This window comes from Hyperolius riggenbachi, chromosome 10 (assembly GCF_040937935.1).
Source record: "Hyperolius riggenbachi isolate aHypRig1 chromosome 10, aHypRig1.pri, whole genome shotgun sequence".
NCBI lineage: Eukaryota > Metazoa > Chordata > Amphibia > Anura > Hyperoliidae > Hyperolius > Hyperolius riggenbachi.
The window spans coordinates 283203449-283224077 of record NC_090655.1 but is presented as its reverse complement, the minus strand read 5'-3'; the positions used below and the strand labels follow the sequence as shown (position 1 = coordinate 283224077).

Genomic DNA, 20629 nt, shown 5'->3' with positions numbered 1-20629 from the left:
CAACGTCCTGGCCGCCCCCAGGAAGCAGGAGCGGAGGTGGCTGACCCCCAGAGGCCTGGAAGTCGGGTATGTGGCAGCCGATAACGGGGCCAACCTGGTGGCAGCAGTGCAGCAGGGAAACCTCCAGCACATCCCTTGCTTGGCCCACGTGCTCAATCTTGTGGTGCAGCGCTTCTTGCACACCTACCAGGGGATGAGCGAGCTGCTGCAGGATGCCAGGGCGGTGGTACGCTTTTTCCGCCTGTCAGCCACTGCCTCTGCACTCTTGTCCACCTTACAGCAGCAGTATGGAAGGCCACAACACCGGCTGATCATCGACATGCCAGTTCGCTGGAATTTGACTCTGGCCATGTTGGAGCGGCTGTGTCAGCACAGGCTGGCTCTTAGGGCCTACATGCTAGACCCAAGTGTCCCCAGCAACCAGCAAGTCCCCATGATTACTGCCACTCAGTGGACACTGATGCAGCAAGTATGCCTGGTGCTGAGTCCCTTCCTGGAGGCAACCAAGATGGTCAGTGAGGAGCGGGCCTCTGTGTGCCAGTGGGTGCCCTTGGTTTGTCTACTGGAGCAGGCAATGGACAACTTAATTGAGTGTGGGGATGAAGCCCTGAGGCAGTTGGAAGAACAGGAGCAGATGGCAGCACAGTCCAGCTCAGAGGAGGGCTCACAGCAGGTAGTGGAAGAGTTGGAGGTCCCTAACCTGAATGAGGAGGAGGAGGAGGAGCAGAGTGCAGCAGGCGTTGTACGTGGATGGCGGTTTGAGGAGGACAACGACATGGCACAGGAAGAGGACAGGCATGCGTTATGGGACAATGGTGAGGACGAGGAAGATCTTGCTGGCAGGGCCCACTTGTTTCCCATGGCTGTGCACATGTTGCGCTGCCTTTGCAGGGACCCCCGGGTGATCCAGATGCGTTCAAGGGAGGACATCTGGATTACCTTGATGCTTGATCCCCGTCTGAAGGGGAAGCTGGGAGACTTAATGACGCCATCCACCACCGAGCAACGCACAAGGGAGTTGAAGGAGGCCCTTGTGCGCAGACTACTGGAAGCATTCCCCCAGCCTTCCACCCCCACTGTAACTGCTCTGCCAAGCCAGCAAGAGGTGCCTGCCATTGCCACTAGCAGCACAACAACAACCACCAGCACCAGCAGCAGCAGCAGCAATTGGCGCCCCGGAGACCTGAAGAGCCTAAGCAAGAGCCTGTATGCAGTGCAGCAGCCCAGAACAGAGGTGCCCGCCACAGCATCCACCACCAACCAGCACAAGCAACGACTGACCACCATGGTGTCTGACTATATGGGGTCATCCAGCGGGCTCAATGACACCGACAGCCCCGTGGACCCCTTGGAGTACTGGGTCAAGAGACTGGACATCTGGAGCAAGCTTTCCCAGTACGCCCTGGAACTCCTATCCTGCTCTCCTTCCAGTGTCCTCTCAGAGAGATGCTTTAGTGCGGCCGGTGGCGTGGTCACAGAGAAGCGCTCTCGGCTCTCCCACGCCACTGTGGACAAACTCATCTTCCTGAAAATCAACCAGGCTTGGGTGGAAGGTGAGTTCCTGGCCCCTATTGTCGGACACAGGGGGACATGAAGTGGCTGCTGCATGTGCTGTTGTTAACTATGCCTGCCTTTATAAAGACAGTTACTACCTGCCTAGTGCCTACCTTGGTTAATTTTTTGGTGTTATGGTACTACTACCAGTAAGTTGCCATGGTCCTCCTTCTGAGCTGCTGAACTGACCGCCCGCTTTGTCCTCCTGACTCAGTCGCTACTACACTCTGCGTTATCATATCACTGCCCGGGTCACTGGGTGCATTTAGTTTTTTGGCCAGCGCTATGACGCTGTGCTACTACTACTACCACCAGTATGTTGCCATGGTCCTTCTGTGCTGCTGAACTGACCGCCCGCATTGTCCTCCTCCTCCTGACTCAGTCGCTACCACGGTACCACCAATGTACTCTGTCTGCGTTATCACTGCCCGGGTCACCGGGTGCATTTAATTTTTTGGCCAGCACTATGACGCTGTGCTACTACTACTACCACCAGTATGTTGCCATGGTCCTTCTGTGCTGCTGAACTGACCGCCCGCATTGTCCTCCTCCTCCTGACTCAGTCGCTTCCACCAATGTACTCTGTCTGCGTTATCACTGCCCGGGTCACCGGGTGCAGTTAATTTTTTGGCCAGCACTATGAAGCTGTGCTGCTACTACTACCACCAGTATGTTGCCATGGTCCTACTGTGCTGCTGCTGCTGCTGCTGCTGAACTGAACGCCCGCTTTGTCCTCCTCCTCCTCCTGACTCAGTCGCTACCACGGTACCACCAATGTACTCTGTCTGCGTTATCACTGCCCGGGTCACCGGGTGAATTTAATTTTTTGGCCAGCGCTATGACGCTGTGCTGCTACTACTACCACCAGTATGTTGCCACGGTCCTTCTGTGCTGCTGCTGCTGCTGAACTGAACGCCCGCTTTGTCCTCCTCCTCCTCCTGACTCAGTCGCTACCACGGTACCACCAATGTACTCTGTCTGCGTTATCACTGCCCGGGTCACCGGGTGCGTTTAATTTTTTGGCCAGCGCTATGACGCTGTGCTCCTACTACTACCACCAGTATGTTGCCACGGTCCTTCTGTGCTGCTGCTGCTGCTGAACTGAACGCCAGCTTTGTCCTCCTCCTCCTCCTGACTCAGTCGCTACCACGGTACCACCAATGCACTCTGTCTGCGTTATCACTGCCCGGGTCACCGTGTGCATTTAATTTTTTGGCCAGCACTATGACGCTGTGCTGCTACTACTACCACCAGTATGTTGCCATGGTCCTTCTGTGCTGCTGCTGAACTGAACGCCGCTTTGTCCTCCTCCTCCTCCTGACTCAGTCGCTACCACGGTACCACCAATGTACTCTGTCTGCGTTCACACTGCCCGGGTCACTGGGTGCATTTAATTTTTTGGCCAGCACTATGACGCTGTGCTGCTACTACTACTACCAGTATGTCGCGGTGGTCCTTCTGTGCTGCTGAACTGACCGGCCGCATAGTCCTTCTCCTGACTCAGTCGCTACCACCACTGCACTCTGCGTTCACACTGCCCGTGTCCACTGACAACTCTGCTGCGATGTCAATTGCTGCAAAAAAAAAAACAAAAACAAATTACGAAAACCTCTCTGGGGCCTTTTTGGCGTCAGTCACTCATCCTCCTCCAGCGGTACCTTCGCCTCCAAGTGCCATTGGAACTCGCCTTCACCTCTTTGATTGCTTAACGCGTATATCCCTTTTTAAAACCACGTATTACCAATTAATAGCCCCATTTACAGTGGTGATTTGTCTTTAAAAGCCATTAAAAAAAAAAAATTATGTTGAAGTTATGTTGCCCCTTATCACCTCGATAATCCATGCAATTTGGGGGATTGTAGCATGTATGGGGGCTTTGTTATTAACGTTAAAAGAAATTCCGCCTCCGGGCGGGAATCCACGCATGATTACGCCATTCACTGCAGAAAATCCGCGTGGTTGCGTGGACGCGGACGAAAATCCGCATGCGGCGGGGCCGAATGCATATTTTTTTTTTGCAACCACGCGGATTGCCGAATTCGTGGATGAGGCACATCCGAGCACCACTGAGGATACCCGAAGTGACATATGACATGATGAGATAGACATTGGTATGTACAGTGCCTAGCGCACAAATAACTATGCTGTGTTCCTTTTTTTCTTTATCTACCTGAAAGAGTTAAATATCAGGTAAGTAAGTGGCTGACTCAGTCCTGACTCAGACAGGAAGTGACTACAGTGTGACCCTCACTGATAAGAAATTCCCCTTTTTATCTCTGTCTTGCTCTCAGAAGCCATTTTCTGCTAGAAAAGTGTTTTATAGTTGGAATTTCTTATGTTGTGTGTTTTTCTCTTCCCACGACTCAGTTTCCTTTGGCAGAGGTTGCAGATGGCATTGCTTGTATCAGAGGAACAAAAAAAAAAATGCCACACTGGTGAGCCTTTGGAATGTCAGCGTTTGGGTGGTGGCAGCAGCAGACCTTGAAGGGCGTGTTGGCTGGATGATCCCAAGTGTATCACTAAATGCATCATGTGTGAATAACTCCTCTGACATATCAGGTGGAGCAGCTGTGGTGGTGGTAAGTTGTTGTGGGGTACCAGAAGCAGAGCAGGAGGAGGATGGTGGACGGTGCGTCAAGGAGGTTCCATGCAGAAGCTGTAGAAGAAGTGTAAGCCAGTCAACCACAAGCTCAGAATTTTGAGGGTTGAGGGTATGTGCCCTCTGAACACTGTGCATTCTACCAGGGCCACAGGAAATCACAGCAGCACGACCTCGAGGACACTTGCGGGGTGGCCTGTCTCTGCCTGCCATTTTATTTTAATTGGGGTACTGTGCCTGTGAAAAGTAATGCAGTGGATGTGCCTGCAACTGCATATGGCAGCAACAATATTAGTAGTGCACACGGCTCTGGTTGTCAGTGGGCTGTGTAGTGTCACACACCGAAATACGCAACAGTTCAAACACAATACAGTGATAATAACAGGGACCCTGGAGCACTAGTGGTAAAACTGTGCTTGTGCTTTTGTGTGGCACGCTATTCAATATCAATGTAAGTGGGCACAGGTGTGGCTCTCAGTGCCAGTGTGCCCTGTCTGAGCACTATCACACAGACACTGAAAACATGCTGCAACATCTCAACCACAATTTAGTGATAATACCACAGGGCCTGGGGCACAGTAGTGGAAAAAATGTGCACACGAACACGAATACCTGATCTTCACTGAATCGTGCTCGCTGGTGAACTATTCGTGCCATCTCTATTGCCAGGTTGTTTCCAGATCCCTTGGGGGGATGTCATCTGTTTTATAAGTACTATTTGACACACTGGTTTTCTTGATTAATAGGATGCTTAGACTTAAATAGCTTCCATCACAGAAATTCTTAATAGATTGTACATATACAGCAAGTGACAATTCTGGGTCTTAAATATATGTCATACGGATACGCAAACATCAGGACACAGATAAATATTAAAACAACAGAGTATAGCGCTCACAGTCAGACCAACCCTATAAATAAAAGTACCAATAATATCCAAAGATGAGCAAGCTTGTTCGCCTCCTCTATATATCACATAAAATATTAAATCACAGAGGATGGCGCTCAAAAGCTGTCACAACAAGTCCTACGTCCTGCAATAATACAGCCCACAATCCACAGTTCATCAGCTTCAAATTTCTCAAAACTTCATGGCTATGACATAAAGATGCCACCACCTCACCCTTTGTGAGTAACTCCCCGGATTCTAAGACCTCCGTTAGGTCTAGTAGCACCTTGGGACCGTTCCCGGGTCCTCCCCCACCTCACGATCAATATGTATGGACTAACTTTTTCCTCAGTACGCCAGATTCCACATCACCATGTACCGCAATTTATTATAAAATCTAAAATGCACTCACATATCCCATGATGGGTTTTTCGCTCAGAGTAATTTAGACACGGGTCCTCCCCCGCTATAGCCGCCAGGCTCTCTACTTTCTCCTGTGGGCATTTCCTCTGCACGTGAATCCGCTCGCTGCCCACACACGCCAAGCCGCCGTATTCCAGCCGTCCTCTCTTCCGTGTCTAAGCTCCGCCCTGCCGGTTTCGTCAATCGTGACTCATCAGGGGCATGATGTAGTTTTGGGAACAAGTATCCCTTGTTGGGATATAGGGTGGGGGGTTCATGTGCTATTGGTTTCTCTTGCGGTCCTGTCTTATGCAGAGGTGGGATCCCCTTTTAGTGCTTTATATGTGGTGGTGTCCTCGAATAGTTATTTAATCTCTTTGATATATGCTTGTTTTTCCCAAACCACTCCCCCCCCCACCCCTAATAGGCTGCTTTAAAGGGAACCTAAACTGAGAGGGATATGGATGTTTCCTTTTAAACCATACCAGTTGCTTGTCAGTCCTGCTTATCTATTTGCTGCAGTAGTATTTGGATCTCACACCTGAAACAAGCATGCAGCTAATCCAGTCTGACTTCAGTCAGAGCACCTGATCTGCATGCTTGTTGAGGGGCTGTGGCTAAAAGTATTAGAGACACAGGATCAGCAGGAGAATCCGGCAACTGGTATTATTTTAAAAGGAAAAGTCCATATCCTTCTCAGTTTAGGTTCCCTTTAACAGAATCATTGGTGCCCATTTCTTTCAATGACTGATGGTCTGCCCCAGTAACATTTGGCTTCTTGTAGTGGTTTGTTTTGACAGTGATCCCATCAAATTCATCAGAAACCACCTTCTTAAAAACAGCTATATATTTATTGCTCATTATGTTTGGATTGAACGAAGATGGATTTTGTAAATGTGTGTGCTGGTATGCAGGAGGTGATTGATTATTGCATATAGGGCTCCTTGTTGCAGAAAGCTTCTTTTGATGTTAATATTCCTAATATATTTATTCAAATCTATATAGGTCTGGAATACTCATACTCCTTTTCATGGAGGTCCATGTTACAGACCACCTCCGTGGAGGACACCTCATGTCCCAGCAGACCAGTAGGACCACAACCATACTACAAACCACCACCAAAACAGCCCCCTCCACCTCTGATCCCCACACACCCCAAAAAATGATCGTTGGGAGTATGGAGAGGTATGGGGAAGGAAATGATACCGAGACGACGAGGAAGAAGGGGAGGGAGGAAATTACACGCCAGATCAAAAAAGATAAAGAGTAAACACTAAACATTTTTAATTTAAGTAATTATATAGCACCAATGTATTATGTAGTGGTGTACAGAGTATATTGTCTTGTCACTGAGTGTCCCTCAGAGGGGCTCATAATCTAAGCACTACCACAGTCATATGTCTATGTATGTATTGTAGTCTTGGGCCAATTTAGGGGAAAGCCAATTAACTTATCTGTATGTTTTGCGGACGTGGGTGGAAAGTGGAGAGGCCAGAGGAAACCCATGCAGACACGGGGAGAACATACAAACTCCTTGCAAGGCGAGAGCGCTGACCACTATGCCACCGTGCTCCCACATGAAGGTACTTTTGAGATGGGCAACATCACATCAACTTAGGAAAATAAAAACATCTTTGATAAGGGCCACAAATTTATCCCAGACACCCATTTAGACAAATTCCAAACCTATATAAATGTGAATAAGTGATTCTGCCATTTCCTATAACTATGGAGCCACATCCATTGGCAGCTCTACATCTCTAGTCTGAGTAATAATAATAATAATAATGAATTATTACTTTATGTGATGTGTCTGTAGATGGAGATGTTCAGCAGCAACAGAAAATAAAAGTAACAATAATAATAGGCTGAGTGGAGATGAATCCACAGAGGCTGCAGTTAGCTTATTCACCACAAGATGGTGATCACACAGACAGGAAGTAATTAAGCCGAAGAAAGGAAGTGATGTAACAGCCGGAGAAGTACTAGTTGCAGGAAGAACACGTGGCTGCTGGAGGTAAGGTTGTGAGATTGTTGTTATATACTAGCTAATTTATGCCTGTTGGGCAATGCACAGGTTGTGGGATACATTGCAGAGGTATGGGGGAGCCGGGGGATTAGTACAGACATGGGTATGGGGGAGATTAGTACAGACATGGGTATGGGGAGCAGTGGGGAGATTAGTACAGACGTGGCTATGGGGGAGCAGTGGGGAGATTAGTACAGACATGGGTATGGGCTGCAGTGGGGAGATCAGTACAGACATGGGTATGGGGAGCAGTGGGGAGATCAGTACAGACATGGGTATGGGGAGCAGTGGGGAGATTAGTACAGACATGGGTATGGGGAGCAGTGGGGAGATTAGTACAGACATGGGTATGGGGGAGCAGTGGGGGGATTAGTACAGACATGGGTATGGGGGCGCAGTGGGGAGATTAGTACAGACATGGGTATGGGGGAGCAGTGGGGGGATTAGTACAGACATGGGTATGGGGGAGCAGTGGGGAGATTAGTACAGACATGGGTATGGGGGAGCAGTGGGGGGATTAGTACAGACATGGGTATGGGGGAGCAGGGGGGGGATTAGTACAGACATGGGTATGGGGGAGCAGTGGGGGGATTAGTACAGACAAGGGTATGGGGAGCAGTGGGGGGATTAGTACAGACATGGGTATGGGGGAGTAGTGGGGGGATTAGTACAGACATGGGTATGGGGGAGTAGTGGGGGGATTAGTACAGACATGGGTATGGGGGAGTAGTGGGGAGATTAGTACAGACATGGGTATGGGGGAGCAGTGGGGGGATTAGTACAGACATGGGTATGGGGGAGTAGTGGGGGGATTAGTACAGACATGGGTATGGGGGAGTAGTACAAACATGGGTATGGGGGAGCAGTGGGGAGATTAGTATAGACATGGGTACGAGGGAGCCGGGGGATTAGTACAGACATGGGTATGGGGGAGCAGTGGGGGGATTAGTATAGACATGGGTATGGGGGAGCAGTGGGGAGATTAGTACAGACATGGGTATGGGGGAGTAGTGGGGGATTAGTACAAACATGGGTATGGGGGAGCAGTGGGGAGATTAGTATAGACATGGGTATGAGGGAGCCGGGGGATTAGTACAGACATGGGTATGGGGGAGCAGTGGGGGGATTAGTACAGACATGGGTATGGGGGAGCAGTGGGGAGATCAGTACAGACATGGGTATGGGGGAGCAGTGGGGAGATTAGTACAGACGTGGGTATGGGGGAGCCGGGAGATTAGTACAGACATGGGTATGGGGCAGCAGTGGGGGGATTAGTACAGACATGGGTATGAGGGAGCAGTGCGGAGATCAGTACAGACATGGGTATGGGGGAGCAGTGGGGGGATTAGTACAGACATGGGTATGGGGGAGCAGTGGGGAGATCAGTACAGACATGGGTATGGGAGAGCAGTGGGGGGATTAGTTCAGACATGGGTATGGGGGAGCAGTGGGGGGATTAGTACAGACATGGGTATTGGGGAGCAGTGGGGAGATCAGTACAGACATGGGAATGTGGAGCAGTGGGCAGGGATTAGTTCAGACATGGGTATGGGGGAGCAGTGGGGGGATTAGTACAGACATGGGTATGGGGGAGCAGCTCAGGTATGGTCGGATATGAACTTGCAGTCCCTTTTGCCTAGTTCATCAGGTGCCAGAGCCATAAGTAATGATAATTTATAGCTAACTAGGTGGCCTAAGCCCGTTTTAAAATGGGCTCTAGGTCTTTGTCGAATCTCCTCCCACCTCCTCTCCTCCCACCTCCTCTCCTCCCACCTCCTCTCTCCTCCCCTCCCACCTCCTCTCCTCCCACCTCTCATCCACTCCCCTCCTCACCACGCATGCGCACGCCGCCTACCCGCAGCAGACCCGGCCACCCGCCACACACTCGGCTCCCTGGTCCCACGCTATCCCTGTGTAACGTTGTCCGTGCTGCGCAGTGCGCACAACGGTTCAGCATGGACAACGCTACACTGGGACAGCGCACGGACACAGGGGTTTTATTGTAGATGATTAGCTGCAGGCCTCTGCTCCTATTGTCTCCAGCTGTTCTCTCCTCACATCCTCATCCATCTACCGCTGTCGGTACTGCTGTAACCTCCCAGGAATGTGTGCATGGAGAGGAGGAAAGAAACATCAGATGATGAGCAAGGCACACTGGGAGAGAGCAAAAAACATGTGCATTGTGCGCATGGATACATTACGTTAGCTCACTTGTGCGATTGGTACGATGCGCTATCTATCCCAGGAGAGGACGTCAGGATGTGTGCTCCTAATCTTTTGTAACTAAGACCCCGGCTTTTAACTTAGCTGTAGAGATAGCAGTGGTACCTGGATGATTCATTCATATAAATGCATTTGTTTGAACATTTGCATGTGAGTGTGCAAAGTCTTGAAGGGGCACTATGGTGAAAAATTGTAAAATTTAAAATATGTGCAAACATCCAAATAAGTACGTTTTTCCCAGAGTAAAATGAGCCATAAATTACTTTTCTCCTATGTTGCTGTCAGTTACAGTAGGTAGTAGAAATCTGACAGAAGCAACAGGTTTTGGATTAGTCCATCTCTTCATGGGGGGATGGGCGAGGAAAGATATATGCTTTTATCTATATCTTTCCTCGCCCATCACCCCGCTCTACAATTTGCGCTTGCCCCTTTATCTTAGATTACTCCAATGGGAGGCGTTCTCTGACTACTCGGGCCACTATGGTTACTCGACGTCGCATGCGTAATGACGCGGCCGCGTCATAGTCAATGTGTGGCGATTGACTTCCGGGTTTGCGGCGGGGCAAATAAAAGCGTTGTATACGCCAGTACTCCTTAGCCTCCTTTAGAAGCGGACAATTGCCGCGAGATGCATTAAGGCTGCAGCGGGTTGGTTGCTCCTCCTCTCCACTATCTGCAGAGTGCACTTTATCTGCACTCTGCACGGTCTCACTTTACTGACCTGTTTCAGGTTGGTCCTCCTTTTTCTACTGTCACTTTCTTACATATTATTTCTTTTAGGTTATTTGCCCAGCCGAAATTAGATATTGTTGTTATCACATTGTATCCATGCACTTTATGGCTATTTAACCTGCATATATAATGAGAGAGTGGTGGCTGTAATTATTTATTATTGTGTAATACTATTAGGGTTGCAACGGTATGAAAATTCACGGTATGATAACCGTCAAAAAAAATACCACGGTATGACGGTATTACGGTATACGGTATTGCGCAATTATTCTCATTACAATTACCCTTATAAAAATGAGAAAAGGTCAACGTTGAACAAACTCTTCTTTATTAAACCATTAATGGTTAGGGTCCTCCTGTCATGCTTGAAATATTTACTCTTCTAAATGTAAAAAAAAAAAATACCAAAAGTAAATCTCATTCTCCCGTGTCACATGACTGCCTATGGCAGAGAGGGCAGATAATAAGGCCATTTGAAAGCACAGTAGGTTAATATGTCTGCTTCCATGAATCAGGAAGTAGAAACTGTGCAGATTTATTTTAGGATTTGTATCAGCTGTAACAAAGAAAGAAATTGCTGTTGCATATCTTTGAGCAGAGGAGGGCGTTTTGAGTTCAGGTCCACTTTAAAAATGCTGGTGGTACACTTTACTATACACCTTAAAGTGTACCAGAGATGAAGCATAGTGAAAGTTTTATATATATACCTGCGGCTTCCTCCAGCCCCATCATGCGCACAGATCCCTCCCACGCCGCCATCCTCAGCTTTTTCTATCGCTGGTATTGAGTCCGGTAACTTGAGCCAGTCGTGGCCAGTCTGAGCATGTGCAGTGCGTTCTCTACAGCGGAGAATAATACTACGCAGGCGTAGTACTATTTTCTGCAAGAGATGGAGGGAGCGCACTGCGCATGCGTAAAATGGGCCGCGACTGGCCGAAGTTACTGGACTCAATACCAGCAATAGAAAAGGCTGAGGATGGCGGCGTGGGAGGGATCTGTGCGCATGATGGGGCTGGAGGAAGCCCCAGGTATGTATATAAAACTTTCACTATGCTGCGTCTCTGGTTTCCTTTAAATGATACCAGAGCTGAAAAATGAAATGCAAATGGGTGGAGCGGATATGAATTAGGTGAAGTCCTGTGCTAAGCCACTGCGGACGATTTCTTTAAAAAGTAGGGGGACAGAGTAGAACAGGGGGGAGCGGTGGGCATGAGGACACGTGACCTCACACAAACGAACGTACATCAGGCAGACATCACACAAAACACACACACACCAATCCGGCAGGCAGACATCCATCCATCCATCCATCCGGCAGACATCACACACACATGCCATACATATACACACTAGCTGCATTCATACAAACACAGCACCTCTCACACAGCAACACTGCTTATCTGGTGTCATAAGCTTCAGCTCCTCAAGTGCAGTGCGTCTCTCACTCCTTCTCCCGGGCGGGCGGCATACTCATTTTCATGGGGGAGGAGAGCTGGACATTCCTTTGAACACTGATCTGTATCAGTGTTTATGTCAGCTCTGCAGTCGGGGGAGGCAGGGGGCTGCGTGCATCTAGCAGAAGGGAGAACGGGCTGTAGCCTTTTCTCATTTGCCGTATTTATTTAGCAGGAATGACCTGGTGACTCCCCCTCTGCCTTTGTGGTACAGTCCACAATAAAAAGAAACCACAAGCAGATACATTGCCGGGGAAATAGATCTCCGTGTGCGCTCCAGCCGTGGCCGCGTCATTACAGGACGCGCATCACCACCCAGCTCCTGCACTCATGTCGGCAAGCCTCCCGCAATCAGAAACTAGCTTTGGGAGCTTGCCTTCGTTACAAAGGGAGACACAGAGCAGGACAATGCCGGAGCAGTGGCGAGATGCGGAAATACAGCAAAAACCGGTATTTCCCAAAAGTGATTACCGTGATTACCGTGCTTCGTAAAACCGTGGTATACCGTAATACCGGTAAATCGCGGCAACCCTAAATACTATATTATTGTATTATCATCCGCCCGCATCTCCTTGTGGTGATTTTATATGTTTTTATTGGAATGGTTTCCTCAATAAAGTATTATTTCTACAATGACCCTAAGTATTGTCAGGCTTTGGTGCTGTAAGTGGGTTCCTTTGTTGTTTTTTAGGCTGTCTATACCCCACAGCACATCCTGTTGCTTGTCTAAATATGTCCTCAATTGAGGCTGTTTAGCATAAATATTTGTGACTATATATGGTGCTTGTCCATTTGTTACTAGAAAAGTAATTTGGCTCATTTTACTCTGGAAAAAACATACTTCTTATTTATTTATGTTTGCACATAATTTACATTTTTGTTTTTTAACCACTTTACCCCCGCGCGTACGGATTTCTCCGCCCCTTTTTCCATCCTTTCACCCCCAGGGACGGAGAAATCCGTACTTTGCGCACTCCCGCCGCTGTCTACGCTCCCGCTTATAAACACGCCGCCCGCCGCTAGTAAACACGCCGCCGCCCGCTCGCCCAGAGATCAACGAACGGGAAAATCCATTCCCGTTCGTTGATCTAAGCCCCGCAATGATCTGCTGCCGCTCGGCTGAGCAGCGCGATCATTGTGAAAAAATAACAAAGTCCCAGCCTCTTTCTACTTCCTGCAAGCGTCCGGAAGGACGCTTGCAGGTCGCATGAAACAAATTGGTAATGTTGCCATCTTGTGGCCAAATAGTAAAACTACACCCTAACCATTTTTTACACACAAATAAACTTGTTTTACACAAAAAATTAACTCCTTACCTCCCACACTCCCCAATTTTTTTTTTTTTGTAATTAAAAAAAAAAAAAATTTACAATTTAAAAAAAATACATAAATAGTTACCTTAGGGACTGAACTTTTTAAATATTTATGTCAAGAGGGTATAACACTGTTACTTTATAAACTATGGGCTTGTAATTAGGAAAAACAAAAGTTTGCTTTCCTAAAACAGAAAGAATTTGCGATAATTCTGGTTGGAGTGAGCTCGAGGAGGCTTCCCATTGCCCCCATACAACCAGGGGGCCGCGGGGGTCCCAGGCACTCTCACCGCCTGGAACCCACACAGCGGCACCCCGGAGGTGGAGGCCAGGGGGTGCAGGCGATCTCCCCAGCGTGGCCAGTGCCGGGAAGAGCCGCCCGCACACACCTCCCAGGATTAAAAACAGGCACTTACCTCAACGTCCATTGCGTTCTGCTATATGCGCATAACCTGGGCGCGACACATAAGGGGCGGACAGGCGCAAATAGCCTGCTCCAGGGCTCTCACCTCCTAAAACAAGCCACTCACTACCTGCCCTCAGAAGAAAGAAATGCAATGCTAACTATAATCAGAGAAAAAGCATGTGTGCATCAACCAAGTGAACCTGACAAATCTGGCTTTGCAAATTTGGCCTATTGGCTAATCACGAGACATTGCTCATGCAAATAAGCATTTGCTTTCGCATGCCTAAATATGCAGGGTCAAAACCAAAAACCGCAAAACAAACGCCCTGCGGGAATTAGTTCATGCTATACAGCACTATCCAGGGGCGCCACGAGGAGGCTTCCCATTGCCCCCATACAACCGGGGGGCCGCGGGGGTCCCAGGCACTCTCACCGCCTGGAACCCACACAGCGGCACCCCGGAGGTGGAGGCCAGGGGGTGCAGGCGATCTCCCCAGCGTGGCCAGTGCCGGGAAGAGCCGCCCGCACACACCTCCCAGGATTAAAAACAGGCACTTACCTCAACGTCCATTGCGTTCTGCTATATGCGCATAACCTGGGCGCGACACATAAGGGGCGGACAGGCGCAAATAGCCTGCTCCAGGGCTCTCACCTCCTAACCTCTTGTTAATATGTACAGAGCCATAATAATCCAACATGCATACAGACTGTTTCAGATTGTTTGATCCTCATCAGTGCATGGCATGGATTAATTTGGCTCTATGGAGTAGGGCTTGTAAATCCGAGAGGCACAGACTAACCAGCAAGCTCATGGTGACCCAGAACTCATTGGGGTGTGTAAGGGACTACAATGGTCCTAAATCATACATCATTGCATTCCAGCGGTTCTGGAGGTGTGTTTAGCTTCTAAGGGTACAATGGTTAATTTGCATATATTCAGCAGTGGTGCCTGGGAGACATCTCGAGCTCACTCCAACCTGAATTATCGCAAATTCTTTCTGTTTTAGGAAAGCAAACTTTTGTTTTTCTTAACATCTTAGTAAGGGGGCTTTTAGGACCATTGTAGTCCCTTACACACCCCAATGAGTTCTGGGTCACCATGAGCTTGCTGGTTAGTCTGTGCCTCTTGTAATTAGGGATGGACGCAAAACTGAAAAAAATGCACCTTTATTTCCAACTAAAATATTGGCGACAAACATTGTGATAGGGACATAATTTAAACGGTTTTATAACCGGGATGAATAGGCATATACATTTAATGGGTTTTAATTACAGTAGCATGCATTATTTAAAAACTATGAAGGCTGAAAACTGAAAAATAATTTCTTTCCTACATTTTTTCCTATTTTCCCATTAAAACACATTTAGAATAAAATAATTCTTGGCATAATGTCCCACCTAAAGAAAGCCTAATTGGTGGCGAAAAAAACAAGATATAGTTCATTTCATTGCGATAAGTAATGATAAAATTATAGACGAATGAATGGAAGGAGCGCTGAAAGGTGAAAATTGCTCTGGTGGTCAGGGGGTAAAACCCCTCAGTGGTGAAGTGGTTAAAATGTTATTGAGTTTTCAGTTTTTAAAAAGATACAGTAAAGCTAACAACAGAGCCAAATAGTATCGTAACAGTCATCGTAACATTGATCAGTTATCATACAATGAAAGGAGTGATAACACATAATCCCAATGTAAACAAAGGGGTAATGTACATCTGAAAGATTTATGAAGGTGTGCCCCAGAGGATCATGTCCAACTATCTGGGGCATATATATGAGTTAGGGGAGGGTGGTCCCAGCCTGAGGCTGGGGAAAACTGTGACCCCCTGTGCCCGTCGTCCAGCGATAGACGGGCAACCTTGAGGTCGCTATGATGAGCTCAGCTGAGTTCAAGTGAAGAGGAAGAAAACAGAAGAGCGAAAAAGAAGGAAAGAGGAGAAGAAAGAGGGCCGTCCCGACTCATAGCCTCGTGATCAGGGAACTCTCCATGAGAGGGTGCTCCAATTGGATCCAGGGGTCCCAAATCTTCTCAACTTTTTTATGAGTATCTTTCAAAATGCTAGTCAATTTTTCATTGATCATAAAGGAGTTAATTCTAGATTTCACCTCACCAATGTTAACAGAAGGTTTTTTCCAGTTGCCAACAAATGACATGGTAGCTGCCGAGAAAACAAAGGCAGCTAATTTGTTCTGAGATGAGGTTAGCAGTTCCTATTTTTTCGTGCAGAAGAGCTTGCCATGGGTTTTTGGGGATGGTCACATGGAAGAGGGATGAGAGTAGTCTATACATTTTTTTTTTCTTTTCGAACTCAGCTTGGCTTGACCTCGCCCTTGCCAGACCATTATTCGGGCTTCATTGAAAGACTCCTTGTGTCCGGCTATTAGTTGCATCATAGTTCGATAATTAGTCTTATTTTTATTTAACCATCTAGTAAACCAAATTAATATCGTAAGATACCTTACTAGGGCTGAGTACACTCTAGGCCCCAAAGCAAAACAACACATTCTTCCCTCCTACATTCCCCCCCCCCCCCCCTTCCCTCATCTCGCAAACTCCACTTTAAGCTAAACATACATACCCACCTCCATAGCCCAAATTTGCCATTCATCCCTCATTCAGTCCGTCCCTTCCGTCCCCTCATTCTTCTTCACCATTCAGTCCACAACACACTCATTTATCTATTTAGCCAGGTCATCCCTTCTGTTTTCTGTTGATGCCTCCTCCCTCCGTATCAGGTCCATCCAGAAATCATTCAGTCCCTTTATCTTATTTGGTTCCCCTATATTCTCTGTCCCCTCCTCACAGGCCTCCTCCCAAAAGAAACACATCCCAGCAAACCACGTCTCAAAATCTAGTGGATTCTTATCTTTCCATTGCTTTGCTAAGATATTTTGTTCTACCAAGCTCCCAATTTCTCTTAATTCCTTTAATTGGATATTCTCTTCGCTTTCTTCAATTCCAAATACCGCTTCTAGACATCCTATATATATGCTTTTTTGCGTATATTTGCTCCAAAAACCCTCTATTATTTGCCAGGACTGGTGCACCTGAGGGCAGGCCCACCACATATGAATCTGGTCACCTCCCCCCTGGTCACACCTCCAACAGCAGTCTACTCCATCTTTGGAGAATTTAGCCAATCTTGCTGGGGTAAGGTGCCATCTGGACAGTATTTTATATTGAGAAAATTGACACCTACGATTTGGATATTTCCAAGTAATCTGATAGATCTTATGCCATAATTCTTTTCCCCAATTACTTCTTATATCCCTTTCCCATTTTATTTGCCACATAAGGGGTTTCTCTGGCTTTTCCCCGAGGATAAATTTACAGAGTAGTCTATAAATTTGACACCAAAACCTAGTGAGCCTGGGACAGGTCCACCAAATATGTAGCATATCTCCGTGTGACCTACAGCCATGGAAGCAGAAAGGACTGGCAGATGGAAACACCTTTGCTATTCTTGCCGGAACAAGGTACCAGCGAGTCATGACCTTGTAGTCCGCTTCTATTGTGTGCAGATTCGATGAGCAGCAGGAAATCCTGCTCCATATATTTAGCCAATCCACTCTGTCTTTCGTGCTCGACAAGTCTAATTCCCATCTGGTAGTATAAGCATGGGTGAGCGGGCATTCTGGACGGGTTAAGAAAGCGTATATTGTGGAAATCAGCCCTTTAGAGTTGGAACGGTAAAGGCATATGTTTTCATATGGGGTAGCTGTAATGATCTGCTCGGCTGGATGCACTGGCAGACAGCTGTTTGACAATTCCTCTAGTCTGTGGGCTGCAGGTCTCTGCAAGAGAGACCTGTTTTTCCATTACAAGTTTCTGGTCTGTTCTGCTGCTGAGGAATTTGCATACACTCGTTATGCAAATCCCCTACCTGCCTCCTTTGATGACTGGCAGTATAAAGAGCTATGTTTCCCAGAGTCCTTTGCTGGTCATAAGGGTTAGTTCCTGTAAAACACTCCAAGTGTCAGCCTTGCTCTTTGTTTGAAGATTAGCCTAGAGTAATTCCTGGGACTGCACTAGGCAGTTTCTCTAGTGCAGTTAGGATTGCATATCTGTTTTGTTTGTCTGTTGTGATTGTCCTGTCCCAGCGGTGGTCGACAGGAAATCGTTCTGTGTGTCTGGGTGTTAACCGGAACAGCGGTTGTTACTGGTAGCCCCTTCTGATCTGTCTTGCCTGGATCGCACTCGCCTTGCGCTAGTGCTGTGGATCCTTCTGTCTTGTCTTACTGGATCGCACTAGCCTCTTGCGCTAGTGCTGTGGATCTTATCTCTCACTTATTCCTGTTTTCGTGTATCTGTCTTGTCTGCTACGAACGCTTGATGGAGGCTCGGTGAAGTAACCGTTAAGCAAGCGCTCGCGTCCTCTGTTTCATGTTTGTCTGTCGGTGGTTAGTTAGGCGTGCTTGTCTCTGTTGTGCTTATCATGCAGAGACCACGCATAAACGCGTGCACTGTTGCGAATGAGTGCGGTGTTCGCGTTTAGCTAGCGTTTGTTATTTTCCTTCTCATTGTATGATTTGCTGTGCCTTTGCTACTCTCGTGCTCTGCCTTGCTGTAGCCTTGTGTCACCTCTGGCAATCACCTCTCTCACGATTGCGTTCCTACTTCATATCTGCTGTTGTGTATGCACCGTCACGGGTTGGCGACTAGTTTGGTGCACACACATACAATCTGTCCCTGTGCTTATTCTCTTTCGCAATCGCTTCTCTTGCGATTGCGCTCTCACTTGGTTTCCTTTGTTGTGTGTCCGCCGTCGCAGGTTGGCGGCTAGATTGGTGGACATACATACATTCCTCATCTGTGCTTATTCAGTCTTGTGTCGCTGTTAGCAATCGCCATCTCTGGCGATTGCCTTCTCTCCTGTTCTTCATGGTTGTGTATGCACTGTCGCGGGTTGGCGACTAGATTGGTGCACACACATACCCTCTGTCGCTTTGCTCTCTCTCTCCTTCAGGGCTATCTTGCCCTGCGTTTCTTCCCTTCGTGCAGTTCCTGTCTGGCGTGTGTGGTAGGGCAGAGGAGCTGTTCCTCTGCACTCCACAGCTCCACCTGCCGACAGGAATTTCCCTATACAGGTGCATTGCACCTTTTGCTGGGTTCCCTCAAATTACACGCTTGTGGAGGATTTACGCAGTGTCAGCGCACGTCTTGTGCGCTGATCACGGAGAGAATCCCGCATTTGTTACAGTAGCATCATAAGGGGGATCCCTATTTTGGGTGAGGGACTGTATCCAGTGCTTTATTTGCAAAAAACGAAAGTATTCTCTTGGTGGGACTTGGAAGTTTTCTTGTAGGGCTGGCCAACTGTACACCGCTCTGGGGGTGCGGAAATGCATTACTTTGGTAAGGCCATTATCAACCCACCATCTAAAGGCGGCTGGATTTTCATATCCTGGGAGAAAAAGTAGATTATTAACAAGAGGCAGCAAGGGGAGGTGGGGGATTGAAGATGAGAGGAATATCGGACTGAATCCCAAACATCAAGGCTATGATGGGGGAGGGGGGGGGGGGGGCGGGGGGCGCATCTTTTGGGGGTACCCAAAGAAGGGTACGTTTTTAAATGTAAACATTTTTCACCATAGTGCCCCTTTAATTGCTTTTTTGCTATTTTTCTGGCCACACCCCCTTTAGCCACCTTCCTTTCCTTAATAACTTATTTAAATGTCCTAGCCAGGGATGAGGGGGCTAAACTTCCCCAGCAGCCGTCGTCTTTAATTCTTCCCACGACGCGTCTTACGCCGCATTCCAAGCCGCGTCACGTGACTACTACGCTTTTTTCCATCAACCCGGAAGGAGGAAGTGTTGTAGTCATGTGACAGCAGCTTGGAACGCAGCGTGGGAAGAATTAAAGAAGATGGAGGCCAGGTATGTTACACCCCCTCCCCCCCTCACCCACCCCATCAACTGCAGTAATTAGGAGAATGAAACTCATTTGGATTTCATTTGAAGCTCATCCCTGGTCCTATCTTCAGGTGATGTGCCGGGATATGTGTGTGTTTTTCCTTGACCATGGAAGGGGGGACTGTGCAGGAGATATTATCATCACCCCTAGCAAAGTATGTTCTTTTCTGTGCTCTGTGTATTACTGCTGATATCTTACAGCTATAATCTGTTATCCTTTTCAGAACTAAGATCTGAGCTCAAAGAACAAGAGAGGAGTGATCAGCAGTCTATGGAGGAAGGAGACATGATGAGGGAAATTAAAGAGGAAGAAAAAAATTATGTGAGGAGGGATCAGCAGTGTATGGAAGAGGGTGACATGATGACAATAAAAAAGGAAGAAGAGACGTATGTGAGGAGTGATCAGCAGTCTATTGAGGAGGGTGACATGATGAAGACAATAAAAAAGGAAGAAGAGGAGACGTATATGAGGAATGATCAGCAGTCTATAGAGGAGGGTGACATGATGAGGGCAAGTAAAGAGGAAGAAGAAGAGACGTATGTGAGGAGTGATCAGCAGTCTATGGAGGAGGGGGACATGATGGGGACAAGTAAAGAGGAAGAAGAAGAGACGTATGTGAGGAGTGATCAGCAGTCTATGGAGGACATGATGAGGACAAGTAAAGAGGAAGAGGCTCTTACAGAGGGTAAAACAGGTGAGTAATCAAAATTAAATACTGAATGTCTTTTTAGTTAGACCGGCCATATTAGGTGATAGATGATCCCAGGGCTGTGGAGTCGGAGTCGGGGCAATTTTGGGTGCCTGGAGTCGGAAAAAAATGCACCGACTCCGACTCCTAATGAATTTAAACTGTAATTAAAATAGAAAATATGATAAAATGTTCTATTTCTCAGATAATAGTCATCATAAATAATGTATACATACAGTAATAGCTGTGCTTAGTCCACAAAAATGAAATAAACAAATAAAAATTAGTTACTTGTGCTGCTTCAATAAAGCAGTCCCCGTATTTTTAAGGTCAGATATACATATCTGATTGTGACTGTGTATATGATGTGTACACAGGAATCTGTTGTATTTGTTACGGCCAAAGCCAGAAATCGGCCAATTCTAGAAT

General features: G+C 47.6%; 1 protein-coding gene across 1 annotated transcript in view; it reads left to right on the top strand.

The window, feature by feature from the left end:
* Nucleotides 1-20629, top strand: part of LOC137537255 (zinc finger protein 850-like) — a 120052-nt gene that overhangs the window by 56586 nt on the left and 42837 nt on the right. Inside the window, exons 4-5 of the mRNA XM_068259344.1 lie at nucleotides 6863-7027; nucleotides 19736-20206. Of these exons, the coding sequence (XP_068115445.1) occupies nucleotides 6863-7027; nucleotides 19736-20206 (636 nt within the window). The remainder of the gene's footprint in view (nucleotides 1-6862; nucleotides 7028-19735; nucleotides 20207-20629) is intronic.